Source organism: Dendrobium catenatum, unplaced genomic scaffold, assembly GCF_001605985.2.
Source record: "Dendrobium catenatum unplaced genomic scaffold, ASM160598v2 fragScaff_scaffold_383, whole genome shotgun sequence".
NCBI classification, from domain to species: domain Eukaryota; kingdom Viridiplantae; phylum Streptophyta; class Magnoliopsida; order Asparagales; family Orchidaceae; genus Dendrobium; species Dendrobium catenatum.
In genome coordinates this window covers 122,778-148,086 of record NW_021318845.1, presented here as the reverse complement: position 1 = coordinate 148,086, position 25,309 = coordinate 122,778, and the positions used below count along the sequence as shown (strand labels likewise).

Genomic DNA, 25,309 nt, shown 5'->3' with positions numbered 1-25,309 from the left:
TAATTAGGGCAAAGACAAATTGGTGAAATCTAGGGTATATCAGTATGGCCATTGAAGGCACGCATAAGTGATATGCCAAAATTTAACTCAAGCTAAATGAAAATAGGAAAAAATTGGCCATAAGTGATATTTGTACCTAATTGTCATAAAAAATGAGAAATGATTGCCAAGGTACAAAACTAAGATTTTGTTTAGTGCAACTATAATGATGTTATTCTTTTGTTGTCTTATATAAATTAAACTTAATCATTCTCACCTAGAAATGTTAGCTCCTTAAAAACTCAGCCCATATACTTATGGAGTTGTAGAAAATGTGCACATTCAAAATAATAAGTTTCTAAGGATATAATCTAGATAAACCAAAGTTGTTTTTAAAAAGCTAAGAAAAACAAAACAAAAAACAAAGTTAAAAGAAGCCTAACATTAGATTTGACACATAAAATTTGAAGATTTTGAATGGGAAAATAAATGAATTGGCAGACACAATAATTGCAATAAGAAATATTGTACGAAAAAAAATGAAAAGAGGGGAAAATTCAAATACACTAGGGAATATTATAAGTTTTTCTACGTTAGAAAGATTAATAATAAGTAATAAGAATAGTTTAGGCATAAAGTGGATAGAGCATTGAAAAATAAAATTATTGAGGTGGATAAAGTTTGTAGTAGGTTGATTGTTATTCAATTTAAGTTGGCTCAAATAGTTGGGATAAGTTAATAATGGTGATGACAATGATGACTTCAAGTAGCAAAGATTGAACCTATATACATCAAGCATCACAACAAATCACATAAACAAAGAAATTAACGTAAAAACTGAATATATATATATATATATATATATATCTCTTGAGAGACTAATCTCTATAAACAAAATAGCAAATATTGAAGCAATCCACAGCCAGTATCACAATAACCCTATGAACAAAGAAATTGAGATATATATATATATATGAAATTCCTTAGGAGTTCAAAATTAAAGGGTAAAGAGGAATAAAATTACATCTGATTTGCGGTCAGAGATCCGATCAACATCAAAAAATAAAGCACCGGGAATATGAGCAACCTGAATAAAAGATAAACAAGATACATTTCAACTATTGAGGTAAGATAAAAAAGATAGACATTAGTTAATTTGTACTTGCCATTGATAGAAATTTTTCATCGCAGATTATAATGGTAGTAAACATATTATTTAAAGGGAAAATAAGAAATAGTTTATACAGATCATTACAATAAATAGTTCCAAATTTTGCAAGCTTAGCCTCACTACAGTAAACATATAGCACCAATAATTTTGAATCACGCAATTTACCCATGCATCAAAATATATTCTTTAATAAACGTGATAGAATTCAATAAAGTCATAACTACTAAATTATTAAAGTTCAGTCACATATCTATTGATAAGCAAGCACGAATAAATAAGAAATCAGTGATTAATGTTAGGTAAGTTACTTCTAAAAAGAAAATATGTTTTTGAAAGTAGTTATTTGATTTTCACTCATTCGTGCATAACAATCAGATCTTTGTATATTACAAGTTTTTAAACTTGTTATAGAGTTCAAAACCAATATTGCCATCAAATTGCATCCAATCAAATGGAGTCAAGTAAATCATTATTTTTAAATGCTTGTTTTCTAACTTCAAGAAACCAAATAATCCCTTGCAACATTTAGATATGTGTTCATCACCAACACCATATTTGGTGCATGATATGTTGCACAAAAAGCAAACATATTAAACTATTAAGTAAATGAATTAAAAGACACTACATTGTTCTAGTACCAATCAATTCTTGCAAAATATTTTAAATGAAGAATTAGATATGTTCATGAGGTAAATTGACTTGAAAGTTACCTAACTAAATTGACGCATGACGCTGAAAAGTCATATTTTTTTCTAGGCGTAGTGAGCATAAATTGGAAAAATATTAGATATTATTTCTTCTAAAAATGGAAGGTTCTGTCAATTATAGTCTATAAAATCCTCCTGATATAAGTTATTGTCTTATTGATCAAGAATTACTTTTCAATTTCTCAAAAAGGAGGAAAAGAGATGCATTTATGAAACAAAATTAGCAAACTGAATCCTAAAGCAGCAAAAGGATAAAAGCATAGCAAAATAATTGAACCTGATACTCTTGAAAGGGATTGCGCTTTTCATCTGGCATGTACCAAGAAGCGTCCAATACCTAATTATAAAATACAACACCATAAAAAGGGAAATAAGTCAGGATGTATATCATGTGTAAAATTTTATTTCTTCCATCCATCCCTCTATTGCAACCAGAAAAAGAAAGATTAATTAGGAATAAATCATAAGGAAAAATTCATAATGGGCATTTAAATAAAAGCACAATATTTATTTATTATAAATTTTAGTATCAGATTGCTAAAATATAAAGAGATTTAAAAATAATCCATAAATTGCAAACAGTTCTAAACCAAAAATTTCAATTATAAATAAAACAAACTCAAACTGAAATCACAGACCTTGACATCAGGGTTCCTCAGATTAGATTGCAGCCAATCTGGAGAAACAATGGATTCATCATGAGCCATTGAATGAAATGACTTCGAGACTTTCGCACCAGGTGATCTACTTGCCGAGCAATGGATAAAATTAGTAGAAGAAACCAAGGATGGATAAGGCACACGAGCAAATGATGCTCTACCCTGCATACAAAATCGAATCTTACAGGTTCCATTCATGTATTAGTACTAACATCCTTAAAATGTAGAAGGTAATCCCAAAAAACAAAGCTCTTCAAAGAAATTTGCAATTCATACATATTCATAAGGAATAAGAATTAGGGGTTACGTGTCTGATTAGAAACAATAGATGAATGCAATACGGCCAAATCCAAATCCCTTTTCTAATAACCTAATAACAATCTAGATAACAGGGATGAAAGTCGAGTGCAATCTATAAATGAATTAAGATTTACAGCATCTTTATATTAAATTAAACTCAACAGTGATAACGCTCACTCAAAAAAAACACCTTAAACACTCTTTGTTCCCTGTACAATCCTGCAAACATAACAGCTCAGTAAACTCTGCTAAAGGAAGCGAGACAACCAACAATCTCCTCATCAATTACAAATATGTAGAAAATAAAAATAACAAAATCAACAAAACCGATAAAAAAATTATCTATCGAACAAATCCTTTTAAGAATCATGGGCGACGATACCCTTAAAAACGAAGTGAAATATCTCGACTCCTTGAGTAAGCAAGGCGAAGATCGAATCGATTTTAACCCTACAAACGTTCTCGTAAAGAGAGAAGATGCCATGAAGCGGGGTCTGATAACGACGAGGGGGCGACGGACAGCGACCGGGCAACGCTTGAGATTACCGACTCAATGATGGAGGCATCCACCATCACTCACAGAAAATGCAGAGCAATATCAATCGCTAGCTCTAGAAATTCTTATTACAGCTGCAGGTTTTCCTTTGAGCAATAGCGAAGAAGACAAAACATTTCTATACTATAATTTTTTTATTAATTTCTTTTTCTTGAATGTTAGTGAATAAATATCAAATAAATTTGATCTCGAAATTTTGGCAATAAATTTTATATTTTTTATTAATTAAGCTAGTTGACATATACTTAATTAAATTTTTAAGGTTAACTTCTTAACATAATTGGTGAGTTTGATCTATTTTAATTAAAAAATTTATTTAGTTAATATTTATAATCATTATTAAGCTTAATTTCATACAAATCTTGATACAGTCTTTCAATTTAAAATTTAAGAATTAAATTCAAGAACATCTGAATTACTACTTCAATAAATTTATAAGTTAACTAAATATTTCAATGAGATAAATCCAAGTATTAAAAGTGATTCAATCCAACTCCAAATAAACTCAAATATAGCACTTGATATATGGTTAGAAACTTTATGACTATAATTGAAGGATTAAACAATCTTCTAATCTCAATGGTTTATAATCAAAATGACTAATTCTAGGAGTGAAATCCAACAAGTCTATGATCACTTAATTATAAGGTTATTAAGGAACTTAAATGCTAAGAGAATTAAAAAAAAAATGCTGAGAGAATAGAGTGCAAGAGATTTAGATTAAATTTATTAATATAACACTCCTAAAAATTACAAATAACCCCATTTTCTAAGTCGGAAAGGGGCTTAAGTTCAAAACTTGATTTGAAATTAGAGAGCACTTAGAGATATGAACAGCATTAGAGTTCCACCTAGTGTTCAACATAGATGATCAACGTCGACAACTTTCATTGTCTACTCATTGTCTCTCGACCACCATCACTTGAGCACTATAACCAGACTTGTTTTACCTAACCACCATCATCCAGCCATTATAGTTTGACTATATTAATCACTTAACCATCATCATCTAATGATAGTTTCTCTAACTATAGTATAACTTATACCCCACCATTGCCCACAACATTGACACATATCATTACTTAAAAGAGTCATGCATGCTGTCAACAAACATGTCAATGTCCATTGACTTTGTTTCCCACCATCACCATTAACACATTGTCAACATAAGCACTGAAACTTTACAACTTTGTCACTTGTCATTGCTAGTAATGATAATGCATGTCATTACTTATAAGGTTTATGTACGTCTTAGACCAAATTATTGATGCAGTTTTTATCACCTACACCATCGACATGCATCATAGCCTATAAGGCCAATGCACGTCATCAACATAAAATGATGACACCCACCAACTTCATCTCTAGCAACATCGATGCAAGTTGATTTCATCACTTAGTGTTACCAGCAATCTCAAGATAGAATATCACCTATAAGGTTGATACACATAGTCAAGACCAGTCGTCAATCATATCCAAAAATGTCATTACACACCATTGTCTATATAGTTGGTGCATATCATCGAGTCATCAACACAAATGTTGATGTCCTTGTTCATCAACTTTGTCACCTGTCATCGATAATAACACGATCGATATCATCGTCTATAAAGCTTATGCATATCATATATATAAATGATGATACATGACGACTTCATCATCCATTATCATCACAATATTAATACATGTCATCACTAATAAGGCAAATATACAATGTCATTAACAATCTAAATCATGGCATTAACATCAAGATTTGTGCTTAAATTTTTAGTATATGGTCCCTTATGCACAAAGGAGAATTAACAATCATATGAGGATAACCCTAGTGCATTAATATATCTATAACTTCCACCATAAAATTATTCATCCATCACTACATGAAAATCACTTTTTTGCTACAGAAAAATTCATCGCAAAATCTGATTTACGGTGGATTTGCGGTGAAATTTAAAAAAAAAAAAACCTAAAATTCAAACTTGAGCGGCTGCCCCCTCCTGCTTGACCACCCGACTGCCCGAGCCTGACCGCCCGCCCACTCCCACAAGACTGTTGCATGCGTCTAACCGGTTGCCTGCTCCCACTTGACCGGTTGTCTGATCGGACTACTCGCTCCATATGATGTAATATCAAAATCTGCTCCAGGATCGTCCGGACCGATCTGGATCGTCCCGGGACGATCAGTGCAATTTTTGTTCCAGTTTTCTGTCCAGAAGTTACAGGAAAATTTCCTGTATGGATCGTCCAGGCCGATCTGGGATCATCCCAGGACGATCAGTGTATGGCACAAGTCAGAGAGCAAGGGGTTTTTGAAAATTAATTATCGTCCTAGATCATCCTGCGAAATCGTCCCAGGACGATGCAGTTTTGGTCAGATCGTCCAGGACGATCGTGCGATCGTCCAGGCCGATCAGAGTGTTTTAAAGCTGAAATCAGCTCATTTTTGAAGAGAGAGAAAATCAAAATAAGCCGAGGAGAGAGAAGGTCGAGGGCAAATTTGGAAAAGTTGATTTTCGGGCGACGCCGAACCGTTTTTGTCCTACGAGATTGTTCGAGATATTGCTGTACGCAAGGTAAGGCACATTCCGCCTTTCTCAATTTTCAGAACGGTGCAATTTGAACGACTTTTCTGTCCGGATTTCGTTTTTGTTAGCGAATTTCGTCCGTATTTTCCGATTGGTTCAGTTTTTACCGTGTAATTTTTGGTATGTTTCTGAGGTGCCGAGTGTGCACATTTTGATTATTTTTCTGGAGAATTTTGACCGGGTATTTTTGATTACGGTCAGCTATAGAGAGAGAGAGAGAGAGAGAGAGAGAGAGAGAGAGAAAGCTAGTTTTGGGCTGCTTCAACATGTTTTCAACGAACAACCTAGTTTTGAAAATCATCCGGTTCGAGGTATGTTACTTTTTCCTATATCATTTTTTAAGGAATTTCAATACAAAAAAATATATTTAATCTATATTTCCATTAGAGAAAAAACTAACATAACTTGATATATCCAAAACTCTCATTACGTAACTTTTCTATATGTTACCAATACGACAGTTATGAGTGTTAGGTATTTTATGGAAAATTTTCACTATGTAAATGGAAAATGTGGGTTTTGGCAAATTAGAAAAATTCCTTAGTTTTAAAAATAATGTGTATTATGATAAAAGTTTCAAAATAATGCTCTAAACAATCTATTATAATTTGGTTATATTTTGAAACATTGTATTTCTGGTCAGTAATATATTCTGGCACCTATTGTTAAATAATTTTGTTAATTCTGAATTGAGTTTATTTATATTTCTTTTAATGCAATGTAATGAATTTTATGCTTATCTGTTTGAAATGAGTAGGCATACTCTGTATAGGGGAATTTTGTTCTTGTGCTAAAGATACATGAAGTTTTATTATGATATTGTATGCACACTCTATTCTCGTGTTGAATGCACAGTCTGGTACTATATGCATATTTTGTTATGGTATTTGAAAGTCATAAAGGTCTATTTTCTGATTTGCCAATACGAGAGTCATAAGGATCATAATTCTTAGCATTATGTTCTGATGGGAGTTGTAAGGGTCTGAGGGAAATCCGATATTTTCTATTATGATATATGAAGTGCTTGTTTATTTGCTTTCCTAGCATTGATATTTACATTTCTGATAACTGCAAACACTATTTTGATATATGGCTTATTACAATAATTGCATGTATCAATAGTTCTTAAATTCAAAAAAATAATTTGAAAATCTATATTGGTAAGTGCAACCTGTTGAGATGTGTTGGCTCATAGTTTATCTGTATTATTTTTTAAGGTCTCGAAAAGGGAAAGAGCCTGATGAATTGCTAAGTTAGGATCTGATATGTCTAAGTATGTATAAATACTTTTTTTTTTTCTGATTTTTGTATAGTCATGTATAGTTATTTAATTAATTTATTTATTTTGTAGTTCAATATGTAGTCATACACTATAGTGTAATTGTTGTATATCTATTTTTATGATAAATGAAAAGAAATTTTATGGATGAGTTTTTTCAGTGTATTGGCAGTTATTAGTAGCTTTGGGGTTTGTTGTTTGTTTTAGACTTTTAGGTTTAATTAAAGTAAGAAAATTTGAAAAGTTCCTCAAAACTTGGATCTTGGGCTGATTTGTTGCACGCTAACACAATATGATTGATCCGCCTGTGGATCTTATCCAGTTGGATTGTGATAGTTGCTATCACCAAAGAAAAGACACTATTTGATGTAATCATATATGATTTAAAGTGTTGGCTTTTGAGGTTATACTGATATATCAAAGCAAAATAGTTAAATTTTATTGATACTTATATTAATATAATTAAATAATACATTAATTATTGGAGAAAATTTAATTATGTGTTATATTAGTGATTAATTATAATTAATTTATATTATTTGTCGTTGTGATAAATATTTAAAGCACATTATACTATAAATTTAATGCCCACAATATTACAAAATCATTAATGAAATACTGTAAAACATTACATGAGTTTGATAAGAATACATGAGAATTTAATACATTTTTATATACATGAAATTCAATAAGATACACAACACAAAATACTACAAAGTTATCTTGGATAACTTCACATAAGTCGTGCTCAAGCAAGGAGCCGCGAAGGAGGCGGGCTGAGGCAGAAAAGAGCCATAGTAGATGACATCGAGATATATGAGATATGTGACTCTATGGGACTGTTTGGTAGAAGGATTTAGGTCAGATTTGAGTGAAACCCAGCCAAACTGCCTAAAATGCAAAATCAAATATCACGTCAAACAAAATCTGTTGTAAACGGAAAATTCCGTCGATTCGCTCTAAATCCAGGATTTTCAAAATCCTGTATTTTGCCAGATTTATGAAATCCATGGTGTTAGAGGAAGAGTCCGCTCAATAAATCCTGCTCTATAGTCAAACATTTACATGAGATTTAAGAGGATTTATCATGAATAGTATCAAATAGTCTTCAAGATTTAAGCCCCTCAAAAATTTTGAAATACATTTTTTAAATTTTTTTGAAATCCTACTTAAATTAAATCCGGGATGCTACCAAATAGCACTTATATTTTATATGTGCTTGATAGCACTTCCAAAGTAAGGGATGGAGATTTTAGTGGCATAATACGAAAATATCCACCGAGTTCTTGTTCTACGTAGGGTTTATCCGTTTTGTTGGCATAGGAAATGGATCAGGGAGCAAAGAGATAAAGGCCGATGCAGTTATTTATAGCCGTCTTCCTTAAGTAAAGCTCTCTCGGTTCCTCGTCTGATGAATTTCCATCTGGAGTCAAGCTTTTTCAATTTCCAGTCATGCATGGTCTATGTCGTCCACTTGAGTTTTCGCTAGAAGGTAGCATTCAATTGAAAATTCCGACATGGTTGTTGCATATCTTCAATTCGGTTTTTCTAGCTTGGGCGCAAGCAGCTTCCCCATCTTGAATTCCAGGCTGAATTCCTCCCGTATTCATGGCATTTCAATTTTTCAAAAGCCCGTTCCGGGCATGCATTCGGCCTCGGCGGGGGCGAGAAAAAGATGTGTTTTTTATGTGAAAGGGCCGAAAATTGGAATTATTAATTCCTTGCCTGACGGAGAGGTTGAGACCACTTCGACCAGCAGCGAATTTCTTGAGAAAGAGTTCAAGTTTATTCCCACATTTGATAAATATGTCAAAGTTTTGGAGTCCATTAAAACCGACAGGAGTAGGTTATCGGCTGAGCAAGCGAATTTGCATGGTTTGAAGAAGAGATCAGTTGGCAGGCATGTCTTAACGGCAGATAGTGTTACAAAAAAGAGGAATTCGTACAAATCAAAGAAGCAACTGAGCAAAGAAAACTTATCTTCCGATGAGAAGGCCAGATATTCAAGAGAAAACAGAGGCGATGCACCCAGTTTGAAGGGCGGTGTTTCTGATAAGAGTGGTTCTGCATGGGCTGTGGTTGAAGAGATGTTGGAGAAGAAAGCGAAGGAGAAAAGTGTTGAGCGACAGAAAGGTGGTTTAGAACGCAAAAACGAGGATTTTAGTACTGTAAGAAATGTTTTGTATAAGAAGACCAAGGGTGCTGGTAAAGTTGTTCATGATGGGATTGTTGAGAACAACAGCACAAGTCGGAGGAGAACTGAATCGCAAGAAAATCGTCAGAACTTAAGAAAGTTGAATGATTTAGCGAATTCTAAGGTAGTAGAGAATGAATTAGGGCGTGGTGACAGCCGAAAGGCCCAATTCACCCCTTACAGAACTGGTGAGGATTCGAGTGGTCAAGGACATGGTTTACATAAGAAGAACAATGGTGCTGAAGACGTTATTGTTGATGAGATATTGGAGGATAAGAGAACGAGTCAGTGGAGGCTTAAAGAAAGACAAATATATAGTAAAGAGTTACAAAGTTTGGATGAGTTGAAGAAAACTAATTTTGTGAGGAATGAAGGGGGTTGTGGAGACTACGCAAAGTCCACTGAATCCAAAAGGTTTACTAATAGGATTGTAAGCAAAGATGAGAGTTTTTTAAGATTTGACGACATGAGCGCAAAGGATAAACATAGAAGAGATAAAATGGAGGCTTTTGAGGTGGAAGGAAATCAGCATTACCAAGCCATTAATGCAAAAGAGCGTGATTTGTGTGCCCCAGCAAAGGAAATTTACCGTAAAGGCAGCATTAGGAGAAGCGCCAAGCTTCATGGCGATATCATAGAAGCAGAAAAGCTTAACTCAAGGGCACTTATATCATCAGGAAGATCAGTTAGAACTCATGCCGCTTATCCTGAATTTTCTGAAGAGGTAGACGGTGTTGCATTAGAGAACAGAGCTGCTTTCAAGACATTTGAGGTATTCACAGATGTGAGAAACAGGCCACGAGTTTTGAGGATGGAGATGGAAGAGAGAATCCGGAATTTAGCGAAGTGGTAAGATGGTCTGAACATTTTATTAATTTAACTTGGGCAACAAAATAATTTGATTTTTTTTAAACTATTTCTGTCCAAGGTTGAATGCCAGTGATTTAAACATGCCAGAATGGCAATTTTCGAAGATGATCCACAGCACCAAAATCAAATTCTCGGAACACTCCATCTTGAGGATTGTTCAAATACTGGGTTCATTTGGAAATTGGAGACGGGTATTACAAGTTATTGAATGGTTCCATTCACGTGAACGTTTCAAGTACTATAAGAGCAGGTAATCTTTGTTGATTTATGAAGTAAAAAATTGTTTCATTAAATCTCCAGATAAAAATTGAGATTTTTTTCATAGGAAAATCAGTCTAGATTTATTTGCAAATCATGAAAAAAATTATTGCAAGATTTGACCAAAAGTCTCCTAAAGGTATTATTTAAATGGAATCCGCATCACTTACCACCACCTCATAATATCTATAAAAGGAAGAGGAGCTGGCTTTTGATGATAGGCAGACCTGGGTTTTTCAAGGGTTGTGGGTGAGGGTTTTCTAGGTTCATTTGAGTTGTTGATGATGACATGATGGTTTTAAGCAGAGCTCTTGATGGCTGATAGTCTTGACTGGTGTGAAGAGTAGCATGGAAGAAACAATGAGGGAATTGATAGTGAGATGGTTGGTTGTAGTGGTCCATATTTGGCTATGGTTGGGTGTCAAGAAGAAGTGGTTCGGTGGAGGAGTTCATGGTTAGCGAACAATATCATAAAGATGTATGAGAAGTTAGCAATGTTATAGAGACTTGTTGCCATTAACTATGTTGGCAGTGAAGTTGGCCAACAAAGAGGCTAGTCGACAATTTGGTTGTGGTCAACAACTCATATTGGCAAAGGTGATTTGTTACTTGGAAGAAGCTAGTGTGGCCTTGCTCTTTATTGTTGTCAAGAGTGCCAATTTCTTTTAAAATATGTTACCATATTTTTGAAAAAAAAGTGCCTTATTTAGATAATGTTACTTCGGTCCCTAAGAAATATTTCAACCTTGATACTTGATCTTAAAATTTTTTGCAAGACTTCTCTTGAATGATTATTTTTTAGTTGTCATCTTCTATTACAATAATATCAACCAAATATACTAATAGAGCTATATGTTCCCTCTTTGTAGGATGTTTTATAAAGACAATATGTTACCTTGACTTTATTTGTACTCTATTGTGAATGTAATTTTAATAGGAAGTAGATGCAATTTCAACAAAATTAGAGAAAGGCAAAAAAATTTAGGAAGAAGAATGCACAAGAATTCTTTTTTTTATTGAAAGAACTAAGATTAAAAACATAAGATACAACTGGATCTTCAATTGGAGAGGAAGATCCGGCTCTCCCAAAGCCCTAGTCGACGGCTAGAGCCCTCACAACCTAAGAAATTCTAATTTCAGCAAACTCAAAACATAATCCTGAAATCACCATACTGTTAGCCTTAAATAGGCTCTTCTAATTTCCACCCAAATCAGCCCCATTTTCCTAAATAATTCCCTCTCATATTTGAATTCAAATTAACTATTTCCCTAATTAATTCCCCCCCCAATTGTATTAAAACTTTCCTAAGTAATTCACCCTTAATTACTCCACCTTTTCTTTAAATAATTCCCTTTTAGATTTTGAATTCGAATTAGATCTCTTGATCTAAATAATTCCCTCACAATTTTGATCTTTTATGATAAGTAATTAATCCCCTTTGAGCCCCCTCTCTCCTTGCTTGCTCCCACAGTAGTGGGGCCCATTGGCTCAGCTAGTCCATCAAATTTTTGTTGAGTCTTCCAAATCATGCTCTACGAGATTTTTTTAAGCTGGATATTTCTTTCTTTAATCTGCTTGCTTTAGAGCCATTAAAATCTTTGTCAAATCTAGGAGGTTTCACAAACAGCTTTTCTTATAAATTTATATATTTAAAGACTTTTTTTTACATAAAACTGGACTGGATGCTTGTTGAAAATGGAAAAATATGGTAGTCAAATTTGTACAATTATCTTTTTTACCACATGTATAATTGTTTTTTGATAATCCTCTGCATATGCTTGGGTATATATTTTTGCCACCAATCCAGATTTCTATCTTTCTAGGGTTACACCTATTTACATTCCACTTGCTGTAAGTCAATAACTTCTATTGTTTTATTATTTTTCGTCCCTCATCTCCTTTCTAATGGTTTGTTCTTTGTTCTTTCCTTTAACTGATTATTATAGATTTTAAAGAATGTTAATGGGATTAATGTTGGAAAGAACTTTTTTGTGTTTAGTGAATAGTTTATAAAGAAGACTAAGTGAGAAATATGATGTCACCATGTTAGGTGCAACTTATGATTTTTTTGTCTTATGGCAATGTGCAAATCTAAGTTGGTATTTACATCAACATGGATAGTATTATCATAAGTAGAGGAAGAAGTCGATTCAATACTTGATTTGTACTTTTGTATATGTTTAGGCCTGGAGATTGGAGCTTCATTCTTGAGTAGATATACATTGGATTATTGAAATTTGGTCCAATCGTCCTTTCTTCACTTGGGATTTTTTTGAGGTAGTTTTAGGATATTTTTTGTGGCAGTCAGGATGTTTGTTTTTTGGCAGTTCATGGTTATTTTATAAGCTCTTTTTTTCCCTGAATATTTTTAGGAGTGAAATCATGAAACATTGATAATTGGAAATGATAATATTGCTAAGATAAACATTTTATTTTCTTCATTTATAGCATTCTCCATCGAAAAGGAGTCATTTTCATGGCAAGAAAATTTTTTCTAGTAGTTGGGTGACAATATTTATATCCCTTTTGGCGTTTAATTGACCAATAAACACACATTTTAAAGCTTTGGATCAAATTTTCCTTTATTATGAGTGTGAACATGCAAAAACTACAAACATTAAAGTCTTATAAGATTTGTTGAAATCCTGATGGAATTTGGATAAAGTCACCATATGGATTTTATACCCTAAAATTATAGATGGAAGCCTATGTATTAAAAATGCTGTTGTTGAGACGGCTTCTCCCCAATGGTTCTTAGAGATATTGTTTTAGTAGTTAATAAATAAGATGTATATCTTTTTATTTATCCACTCGATTTTGTTTAGGCTATATCAACATAAGAGAATTCATGCATTCTTTTATGTTAAAGAAGAGTGTTTGCTTGACAATTTTTTTAGCATTATTAAATCTAACTTGTTTAATAGGAACTACAAATTGGGCGCCAATAATCTTGTTAATGATGAAAATATCCTACTTCATTAATATTGCTCTTTCATAAGAAATAACTAAATAGTTCTAGTGCAATCATTAAAAAATGACATAAAACATTTATCACTAGAGATGTTAAGAATATGAGCAGGCCTTCATATTGCAGTGCGTATTAAGGAAAAAAACAAAGTATCTAATACTACTTGATAGATAGGATGAACAATGATGGTGAGTAAAATTACTTGTCACATTGGAATATACTAATATCTTAAATTTTAAAATAATAAAACAACATAATTTTAAGAATATCAATAGAAGGATGTCCAAGGCAGAGTTTTTGAAGCAAAACCTTGGTTAATTTGGAGGTGGAAGGTTTTGACCACCAAGAAAGGGATAGTTGGTTTCCTTTGTTACTACTTTCTTAAGATGGTAGAGTCCAACGTTCTCCTAAGTATATCCAATCATTCTCCTCATATCCCAATTTTGAAAAACACAATGAGAAGGGAAGTAAGGTATTTTGTAATTTGGGCTTGTGATGATTTTATGAATTGATATAAAATTGATTGATAAATTTGGAACATATAAATTTTATTTTGTGGAAAAAATAAAATTAGATTTATTGTATATTATTCATTGGCTATTAGAGCCCTACATTGAGTACCTATACCCACACCCATTCTTGTACCCACCCATACCCATTGGGTATGGGTAGGCCCATAACCTTGTGGGTGGGTATGGGTAGGTACTCAACATCGGGGGATAAATCAATTTACATTGCTAATCACCGTATATCTTATATTACTGCAATCCTCACTACGTAGTGTGCAGCATTTAACCACGTTGCGACTACGGTAAATTTTGATATGCGTCTAGAAAGTTTGCAATCAGAGCAAAGGGAAACAAGTCTCAAGGCCATCAATCCATAGCATATTGCATTCAAAAAGTATGGAAAATGGGTGGGTATAGGTGGGTACGAGTGTACGACTTCTCGAAAGTCACCATGGGTGGGCGTGGGTGGGAGAAGCCGATTGAGTAAAGCATGGGTACCTAACCATGACCCCTTGTAGGGTTTTGTTGGTTATCAACAATTATAAACAAGTTATTTGTTATAATGACATTTTTAAGCAATGGCTATCAATATCACTTATTAGTTTTGAACTTTAAGATGAAGGGACAATACATAAAAAATAAAGTAAAACGTTGTTCTAGGATTAGATGGGGGCTTTTAAAGAATATTAATATTTTTTTTTATAATAAGATTCTAAATATTAAAATATTTTCTGTGTATGAAGAAGCTAATATTATATAAGAAAAAGTAGATAGTGATATTACAAATGTTGCAAAAGATGTGCTTGAAGTATCAAAGGGAAAAACTCCTAATAGTAAAAATAATTGGTGGTTGAATTAAAATGTACAATAAAAGATAAAAAATAAGAAGATTTATTATAAAAATTGATTTAGATATAAAAATTCAGATAATTGAAAAAGATATAAAGAGGCCCGTAAGGAGTCTAAGAATGTAATATGCGATGTAAAAATTTTAGCTTTTAATAATTTATATAATAGATTAGATATTTAGGAGGGTGAAAGATATATGTATAAGTTAGCCAAACAAAGATATAAGATTAGTTAGGATTTAGTTCAAGTGAAGTGTATTAAGGATGAAGATCAAAAAGTGCTATTATTAAAAGTGGATATTTTAACAAAGGTGGTTGAGATATTTTTTACTTTTCAATGAATATTATTAGAATGCGATTGACTTTCGTGACCTTAGCATCCTAAATGAAAGTAAAGATTTTTGTTTTTATCGGTGTATTATTAAAAGCAAAGTTAGAGTGATGAGGACATCCGATTTCGACACGTGTACCATCGTCGAAGACGCAGATCGACGGCTACGATCCAAAGCCTTTATTTCTGATTTATGTTATATTTTATTTATTATCGCATTTTATTTTCCTAGTTTACCCCAGTGGGTAGTGAGTCGCTTGTGTAGCCCAAAGGGCATTTATGTCATGTAGCTTTGTTTCTATTTCGACCTATTTAAAGAAGGCCTCATGTATTGTAAGAGTAGTCGGTGAATTAAAATTTTCTCATTGTTGATCTCTTTGTGAGTTCGTAACATTTATCAAAGATCTCTTTGTGAGTTCTTGGCGAGGTAGATCGTGGATCTCTTGGCGAGTTCTAGATTTCCCTTTCCCCTTACTACTCTCTCTTTCTTCTTCTCCTTAAAGAAAACCCTCACCCCCTCAAACTACCTTGGATACCTGAGCCCTCCCCTCCTTGTCGCCGGCCTCCTAGGGACGGCCATGCCGCCGACCTCCAACCCTCCACCCGCCGGCCATCTCTCCACCACTACATCATTTTTTAAATTCAAAATTCGAATTTCAAATTCTTTCCATATAGGGAATCCCATATTAGGAAAGTTTCTTTCAGGAATCCAATTTCAACATAAATCAAAATTGGAGTTATTATTTTTCTTTCCTAATATTCACTACCTATTTGGAAATTACTCTACCTCCTTCCCCAATCCCCTCCTTCATGCATGATGCCGCCGGCCCCCCTTATTGGGCTTCCCCCATTGAATGCTCAATTACTCCTCCACCCTTATTTGAAATTCAAAATTAATTTCAAATATTCTCCCTCCAATTTCACTTGAGCTGAAATTAATTTCACTTTTATTCTCTTCCCCCTAATCCCTCTCCCTCTCATCATGCCGCCAACCCCTAGGGGGTTCAAACATTAATTGCTCCTTCAATTGCCCATCCCCACTTGGTGTTCAAAATTCAAATTCATTTAATCTCCCCCCAACTCTCCGAAAACTGAAATTAATTTTAGTTTTTTTCTAAACCCCTCAAACCCTAAGTGGATCTACCCGCCCCTCCCCCTATTCTTCTCTCTCTCTCTCTCTCTCTCTCTCTCTACCCGAGCCCACCTCCTCCCCTCTTTGCTTGTCCGAGTTCCACTAAGAGAAGACTCTTCTGCCGCCAAATTCACCCACACCACAAGGTCATCTCATAGTCATGAATGGCCGATCCGGAGCGTGATCACGGCTTTGCATACGATCATCAATGCGACATCGACGTCATCCGATCGCCGTTCTTTGATGTCGGATTCGGCTTCGACCACACCGTCGAGGATTACTTGAACCGTATTCTTCCCACCCTCGTGGACGTCATCGACGAGCAACTTCCAGCAGACGATTGGATCATCAACGGACGTCCACCATCTTCCCCAAATTCGACTTCCTCCCCTGCGGCTAGCCCTCGCGTCATTACTTGTCTAATAGTGGTATTGTTGAGTTTGTGCGCCATCCTCTTCCGCTAACCAAGTGAATCCAAGAGTGAAAGTGAGGGACTTCGAGGTGAAGGATCTATATCTTAAGCCTTGGATTTTTGTTAAGAGCCATTTGCTTTATTACTTATTTATTGGATTAATTTTGTTTGTTTCATGTTGCTTCTAAATGTAATTGATTGACGTTGCTTAGTTCTCCCCTGGAAATTTCTTACGATCTATCTTGGAACGCATTTGTTTAAAATTAGCAACGCAAGTTCACAAGTATTAATTTCTAACAAGCAATTCTTGCATCGTGTTACATCATATTTGATATCAGAGCATGATAGGCATGCATGTCATGTACTAGAAAAACATCCTAGGGTCTAGCCTTGCGTTAAACCTTAAATTTTGCATGCATATCATCGCATAAATAATTTTATTCCCTGTTTACATTTCCTGCACGCATTTAGTGGAGTTAAGTCATTCTAGCTAGTGTCTTAGTGCTGCCATTAAATCCATATCGATTCTAAGTGCGTAGGACAACTACATCCTCGATATAAATTGTTGTCCTCACTGTTCCAGCAATATTTAGGCACCTTTTAGTGAACTTAAAGTTGTGTCTAGGTGTTGTCCTCACCCTAGTGGTACCCCCATAACATCTAGACGACTTAAGCCACTGTTTAGTTTGCTGTCCTGAAATTTCTTGCTGCTGATAGTCACTTTTAGTAAGCATTTCGTTGTGTTTAAGTGATGTCCACACTCTAGAAGCCCTCCCAAAACACATAGACAACTTTATGTCATGCTGTAGTTTGCTGTCCACATCATTCCTGCACACATCTAGTGAACTGTATGCTAGTTTCTTAAGTGTTTAGGTACTGTCCGCAACCTAACAACCTTCCTAAGTGCCTAGGTTACTTAACCCACTAGTGTAGCTTGCTGTCCAATCAATGTTTGCACCCTTTAGTGAGCTTAAGTGAGCCTAACTTAGTGTCTCAATGACGTCCCGTACTCCCAATCATCTCTGAGTGTCACTTGACGCTTCCCAATAGACCCGATAAGACTCCAAAAGAGGTTAGATGACATCGTTAACCTAGTGGGCTCTATGACTAGAATTATTAGGAAGCAACCTGTTGACTCTCCCCACTCTAAGTACGTGCCCCACTCGATCAATCCTACTAGTCGGAAGATGCCCCACTCGACTTATCAACCTAGACCTGAGCCTAAGCCTCAACGACCTCTCTTAGAGTCACCTTACCGTCTACTCACCTTTGATGGTTCCTCGGACCCTTACTACTTTAGGGAATGTGTTAGACAATTAGAGGACTATTTTGAATCATGTCATATCCCTGAGTCCTGCCAGGTTAGCATCGCTAAGTCTCACCTAAATGGTCAGGCTCTACAATTTTGGATGAGACTGGAAGATCATAAAGAATCTCGCAGTGAGTACCCTACTTGGAAAGACATGAGGCGAGAACTTAATTTAAAATACCGACCCTCTACCAGTGATTGCCATCTAGAGCACCACCCTACCTCTTTTGTTGGAACAAACCGTGGACATTACTGTGGTCGAGACCACCCTTTAGTAACATCAGGGATGCTACCACACCCCGTAGGTTTTCTCCTAGCCTTGATGGCCGACCCTTTATTGGGTCTTCTATTGGATCGGTCCCATATGACTCCCCACTTGGGCCGACTCCTAGCCATCCCAGTCAACCTTTAGCCTCCCCTGTCCTTGACCCTACCATTGTCATTTTAACCAAAAAATGCATTACAAAGAAAAAGTCTCATGAACCTGAAACTGAGTACATCCATTTCGTGGATACTAAGGATATTATTAAAAACGAGGATTTCTTTGAGGATGAAACTGAACTGAGTGATTTAGACTCCCTGCATAACTTAAACCTAAGTTAGGAGATTTAGAACCTATAGACATTGATACCTTAGCCCTCCCTGATCCTAGTCTCCTCAAGGATACCCCTTTAGATAAGGTCTGCCTGGATGATATTACGTTGATCTCGAAAGAAATTGATCTGATCTTGAATACATTGAAATTAAATTCGGATGATTCTGATTTAATCATATCTCCTACTGAGATGACTCCGAATAAGTTTGTTTTAATTTCGAATAATTGTGATGGCGTCGAGGATAATCATGAGTTAAAAGTGGTTCAGCTGAATTCACTACCTGATTTAACTCCCAATTTAATTGACCCTGAATCTATTTATCCTGATTCTATTGAGAATAGTACTATGAGTTCGAAAGATAGTGATTTGAGTCTGAAAGTTTCTGAGCCTAATTTGAATAATGAGTCTCATCTTGTTTTATTGGAGTCTATTTTAGGAGTTGCTCATCTAGATTTACATTTTAGCGAGTGTGTCTTTCTTGATTGGACTTACCTCTCAATTCCTCGTACCGACAACAACGTTAGAGAGAGTTTTAGCTCATACTCTCATGACATCTCTCCAACTGTTGTGCTTACATCTGTTTTGGACACTCTACCCCATCATGGGAGTCCCATACCTACTGGCGACTCTTTGGGCTATCCCCTTATGGATGTGAGTCAGGACCCATCATCTTATCTTGTTCCTGATTCATTCATTTTTCCCGTTATATTCTCGTCCTACCCTGTTAAGGACCATCTCTCTCATAGTTGGATGAATTTGCTCGATTACACTACTACTACTAGGAGACTACCCACGACTCTAACTGAAACTTCCTATAGAAATGCCCTGGTAGCAAAGGATGTCTTCATTGCTCCTCCTACACTAGTTCCCTTAGACCTGAACACTTTAGATCTCCTCATTGTCATGACTCTTCCACCTTTAATCCATTTATGTGTGTTTATGTGCCAGTTCCTGTCAAAATTGTCTCTGTTTAAAATCTTTTGTGTGAGCTCACGATTCTTGTCATTCTTCTTGCATACCGGTTCTTTTCATCCACATTTGCATTGCATATTCAAGAATTGCACACAGAAATTAATAAGAAAATTGAACAAAACAATGCTAACTATAACACAATGCGGACCTCAAGAGACGATTTAAAGAATTTGAAGTAGGAGACTCGGTGATGGTTCATATTTGTCCGGAACGGTTCCCGCAAGGGACCGTTAAGAAGTTACATGCAAGAAGCGCAAGACCTTTCAAAATTACATTCAAGATAAATAATAATGCTTATGTGCTAGACCTTCCCAAAGGCTTTAACATTAATCCTACGTTTAATATTGAAGATCTTGTAGCCTACGAAGGTCCAGAGTTTAACCCCACCAATCCATTACATACTAAGCCTTGTGTGACCCTACCTGGTGAGATCCCTAGCCTACCCCCACTTCCCAACATTCCCACTTTACCTACCGCGGAGAGGATTGACACAATACTTAACGATGAAATCATTTCCACTAAAAATGGTGGTTGCCGAAGGTATCTAGTTCAATGGGCAGGAAAGCCGAAAACGGAGAACGCGTGGGTCGACCGGGATGAGATGCGGAGATTGGACCCTGACCTATTGGAATCGTACGAAGCTTCTAGAGACGCTTACTTGACAGGGTCGAGCTTTCTCCCACCTGGGGAGAATGATGAGGACATCAGATTTCGACACGTGTACCATCGTTGAAAACGCAGATCGACAACTACAATCAAGAGCCTTTATTTTTGATTTATGTTATATTTTATTTATTATCGCATTTTATTTTTCCAGTTTACCCCTTTGGGTAGTGAGTTGCTTGTGTAGCCCAAAGGGTATTTGCGTCATGTAGCTTTGTTTCTATTTTAGCTTATTTAAAGAAGGCCTCATGTATTGTAAGAGTAGTTGATGAATGGAAATTTTCTCATTGTTGGTCTCTTTGTGAGTTCGTAACATTTCTCAAAGATCTCTTTGTTAGTTCTTAGCGAGGTAGATCGTGGATCTCTTGGTGAGTTCTAGATTTCCCTTTCCCCCTTACTACTCTCTCTTTCTTCTTCTCCTTAAAGAAAACCCTCACCCCCTCAAACTACCTTGGATTCCTAAGCCCTCCCCTCCTTGCCGCTGACCTCCTTGGGACGGCCAAGCCGCCAACTTCCAACCCTCCACCCGCCGACCATCTCTCCACCACTCCATCATTTTTTAAATTCAAAATTCGAATTTCAAATTCTTTCCATATAGGGAATCCCATATTAGGAAAGTTTCTTTCATGAATCCAATTTCAACATAAATCAAATTGGAGTTATTATTTTTTTAGTAATATTCACTACCTATTTGGAAACTCCTCTACCTCCTTCCCTAATCCCCTCCCTCATGCATGATGCCGCCGGCCCCCCTTATTGGGCTTCCCCCATTGAATGCTCAATTACTCCTCCGCCCTTATTTGAAATTCAAAATTAATTTCAAATATTCTCCCTCGAATTTCACTTGAGCTGAAATTAATTTCAGCTTTTATTCTCTTCCCCCTAATCCCTCTGATGAGGACATCGTCAGCATTTTCGACACGTGTACCATCAGGAGACGCCGGAGATCGACGGCTACGATCATGAGTTTATTTTGAGTCATTTTATGTAGTAGTTTATTTGATTTTTATGTTTTTCCGTTTTCGCCCTTTATGGGTGGTTAGTTGCTATTGTAGCCCAAGGGGCATTTTAGTCCTTTGTTTTTCTTTGTCATTGTGAGGCCTATTTATATGGCCATTCTCTTGTAATAATTTAGTTTTGGATGAATGAAAATTTGACTTTTCTTGTTCTCTTTGTGAGTGCAAACCTCCACGATCTCTTAGTGAGTTCGTAGTAGAAGCTAGATCTCTTTGTGAGTTCTAGGTTCTTTCTTGCATCCTATCCAGCATTTGATTATATTTGAAATTCAAAAGCTGCTTATCACATACACCCATGAAAAGGAAATTTTCCTTTTATTGAAAATGAATTTACTACAGATTTTAAGTAAAATCTGTTACTTAAGCAGGTGGGCCCCATTTGATTAATGCTTAAGCTTTCTTTTCCCCTCCATGTGGCCGGCCATTGATGGGCTCTTCTCCCCTTCCAATTTGACATTAATAACACCTCAAATTCAGCTCTAATAATTTTCCCTCCATTTGTTTTAAAACTGAAATCATTTCAGTTTTGATCCCCCTCCCCTCTCCCCATTAATGGCCTCCCATTAATTCCATTAATCCCTCTTTACCCGCTGCCTCCTCCTCCTTTGGAGATCATTTTGGTTATCAAATTTTACTCCCACGTGTCTCCTCACTAAACTCTGTTTCAGAAAATCTGAAATTTCTTTTTGAAGACTTCTCTTCTACCCAAGAACTCCTATGGATTGGACTTGAGTTCTCCACCCAACACCCCTCTCCAAATCCAGAGATCTGATTTTATTTCAGATTTGAAAATGCTTGCTTGGCTTCATCTTTGATGATCAAGGAAAAAAGGATAAGACATTGGATGCTTTCTAATCAACCCATGGACTACCCGCCACCGGCTACCACTCCAACGGACTACACTTTGTGCGCCATTTGTCTCCTAGTGGCATCGCTCGGTTGCTCTCAATCTTCCTCCATTACAAGTGCCACCAACAAGAGAGTCAGTGAGAGACCCAAGGTGAAAAGTTCTATTTGTTAATTGTGGATTATTGTTTCTCTCCATGACATTACTTTCTAATTCAATGTTGTCAATTTGATATTGTCCCATTAATCTAGTTGTAACCACATGCCGTACTTAATTTTGATTTGATAATTCCGAGAACTTAATTTGGGTACGCATTAATTCTATAACTAGCAAAGCTTTAACAATCTTGTATTAAAATCCCCAAACAGTTCTTGTTTCCATGCATACGTTTCACATCATCCTCTCCCTCTCATCATGCCGCTGGCCCCTAGGGGGTTCAAACATTAATTGCCCCTTCAATTGCCTATCTCCACTTGGTATTCAAAATTCAAATTCATTTAATCTCCCCCCAAATCTCCTAAAACTGAAATTAATTTCAGTTTTTTTTTCTAAACCCCTCAAACCCTAAGTGGATCTATCCTCCCCTCCCTCTATTCTTCTCTCTCTCTCTACCCAAGCCCACCTCCTCCCCTCTTTGCTTGGCCGAGTTCCACCAAGAGAATACTCTTCTACCGCCAAATTCATCCACACCGCAAGGTCATCTCATAGTCATGAATGGTCGATCCGGAGCGTGATCACGGCTTTGCATACGATCATCAAGGCGACATCGACGCATCTGATTGCCGTTCTTTGACGTCAGATTCGGCTTCGACCACACCGTCGAGGATTACTTGAATCGTATTCTTCCCACCCTCGTGGACGTCATCGACGAGCAACTTACAGCAGACGATTGGATCATCAACGGGCGTCCACCATCTTCCCCAAATCTGACTTCCTCTCCGGCGGCTAGCCCCCGCGGCATTACTTGTCTAATAGTGGCATCGTTGAGTTTGTGCGCCATCCTCTTCCGTTAACCGAGTGAATCCAAGAGTGAAAGTGAGGGACTTCGAGGTGAAGGATCTATATCTTAAGCCTTGGATTTTTGTTAAGAGCCATTTGCTTTATTATTTATTTATTGGATTAATTTTGTTTGTTTCATGTTGCTTCTAAATGTAATTGATTGACGTTGCTTAGTTCTTCCATGGAAATTTCTTACGATCTATCTTGGAACGCATTTGTTTAAAATTAGCAACGCATGTTCACAAGTACTAATTTATAACAAGCAATTCTTGCATCGTCTTACATCATAGAGAGGCTTTAAAGTAAATGAAATTTGGAAAAGCTGTTGGACATGATAATATTCTAATAGAGATGTGGAAATGCTTAGAAGATAAAGGAATTTCTTGGCCTGCTAATCTTTTTAATATTATTTTGAAGACTAAAAAGATGCCAAATGAGTGAAGAATGAGTGTGTTGATTCCTATTTTTAAGAATAAATGTGATGCACGAGATTGTGCGAATTATAGAGGAATTTAATTAATGTGTCATACTTGAAAACTATGGGAGAGTGTTTTGGAGCATAGGTTGCCACTTGATACTAATTTTTCTCCAAATCAACTTAAATTCATGTCGGGTAGGTCTACTATGGAAGTTATACATTTATTGAGAGGTTTGATGGAGAAGTATAAAGAGAATAAGGAGGATTTACATATCATATTCATTGATTTAGAGAAAGCATATAATAAAGTTCTAAGAGAAGCACTATGAAGAGTTCAGAAAGGGGTTAATAATGCTTATATTGAATTCATTAAGGATATGTATGCAGGAGCTGTTACTTGTGTTCAAACATAAGGAGGTTTGACCAAGTATTTTCTTATTTTAGTTGGATTGCATCAAGGACCAACTTTAAGCTCAGATATTTTTTTCTTTAGTCATGGATGTTCTCACTAGACATTTGCAAGAGGTTTTACACTGGTGTATGCTTTTTACTGATAATCTTCTTCTTGCTGATATGACTAGAGATGGAGTTAAAGGTAAACTTGAATTTTGGAGGTCAACTTTAGAGTCTAAAGGCTTTCGCTTGAGTAGATCTAAAATTAAAAATATGGAGTATAATTTTAGTAATAATAGATCGTGAGGGGGGGATTGTGACTTTGGGTGATCAAGTCATTAATAAGAATACATGTTTTCGATATCTTAGGTCTATTGTTCAGAGTGATGATGAAATAGATGGGGATATTATAGTAGAATTCAAGTTGGATGGCTGAAGTGGATGAATGCATCAGGCTTATTGTGTGATAGAAAAGTCCCTTCAAACTTAAGGGAAAACTCTATAACATGGTGGTTAGACCTGCAATGCTTTATGGTACAAAATGTTGGCCATTAAAAGAGAAGCATCATATTAAGTTAAGTGTTGCATTGTAGAGATAAGGATGCTCAAGTGGATGAGTGGCTTTACTCTTAGAGATAGGATACGAAATGAGTGTTGACCCGTATTCAGTTAACAAAATAAAGAGAGAAAATAAATCAAATCCTACATTCTATGCTCATCGCACGTCGTCGCCGTACCTACGCACGATCCAACGTCGTTTCTTGCACGACGTCGCCTGGCAATTTTCTGCAGCGTTAAATGTCGGAGAAAATGAGAGAGCTCAGCTCTCTGACTCGCTCGCACAAGCTCTCCTCTCTCGATCTTTCCCTCTCTGACTCTGCTCGTCCGACGACTTTCCTTTCGATCGGAACGGAAGTTACGACATTTCAATTGGAAGCCACAACGAGAACTCGCTAGCTGTGCAGGTAACCTTCTCCCTTGCGTGGCTTCTCCCGCCCCTCAGTGGCTGTTCGACGTAACTCCTTCGACGACTCGCCCTTCCAGTCGGATCGGACGTTACGATATTTTGATCGGAAGCTTGAACAGGGAGCTCGCGTGCAGTGAAGATAACTTTCTCCCTCTCGTTAGCTTCTCCGGCTCCCTCTTCGCTGTTCGACCCCGCCCCTTCGTCGACTTTCTCTTGCAATCGGATCGGAATTACGACATTTTGATCGGAAGCGGCCGTAGGAGTCGCTCGCAGTGAAGACAGCTTTCTCCCTTTCGATCGGTTCTTCGGCTCCACTGTGCTTGGACGACTTCGCTGCCTCCGACGACCTTCCTTCCTGTTGGAACGGAAGTTA

General features: G+C 36.2%; 2 protein-coding genes across 5 annotated transcripts in view; one reads left to right on the top strand and one right to left on the bottom strand.

Moving 5' to 3' along the window:
- Positions 1-3,469, bottom strand: part of LOC110101085 (thiosulfate/3-mercaptopyruvate sulfurtransferase 1, mitochondrial-like) — a 22,992-nt gene extending 19,523 nt beyond the window's left edge. Inside the window, exons 1-4 of one of the 4 annotated variants that reach the window (XM_028693889.1) lie at positions 3,199-3,469; positions 2,496-2,678; positions 2,135-2,194; positions 1,004-1,066 (exon numbers count right to left, since the gene is read on the bottom strand). In XM_028693889.1, the coding sequence (XP_028549722.1) occupies positions 1,004-1,066; positions 2,135-2,194; positions 2,496-2,678; positions 3,199-3,300 (408 nt within the window). In that variant the 5' untranslated portion in view covers positions 3,301-3,469. Of the gene's footprint in view, positions 1-1,003; positions 1,067-2,134; positions 2,195-2,495; positions 2,679-3,006; positions 3,159-3,198 lie in introns of those variants that run through there. The other 3 variants (XM_028693892.1, XM_028693891.1, XM_028693890.1) reach the window with 3 other exon arrangements.
- A 5,066-nt stretch (positions 3,470-8,535) lies between these two features.
- Positions 8,536-25,309, top strand: part of LOC110097110 (pentatricopeptide repeat-containing protein At1g30610, chloroplastic) — a 35,435-nt gene continuing 18,661 nt past the window's right edge. Inside the window, exons 1-2 of the mRNA XM_020823355.2 lie at positions 8,536-10,276; positions 10,356-10,547. Coding sequence (XP_020679014.2) covers positions 8,751-10,276; positions 10,356-10,547 — 1,718 coding nt within the window. The 5' untranslated portion in view covers positions 8,536-8,750. The remainder of the gene's footprint in view (positions 10,277-10,355; positions 10,548-25,309) is intronic.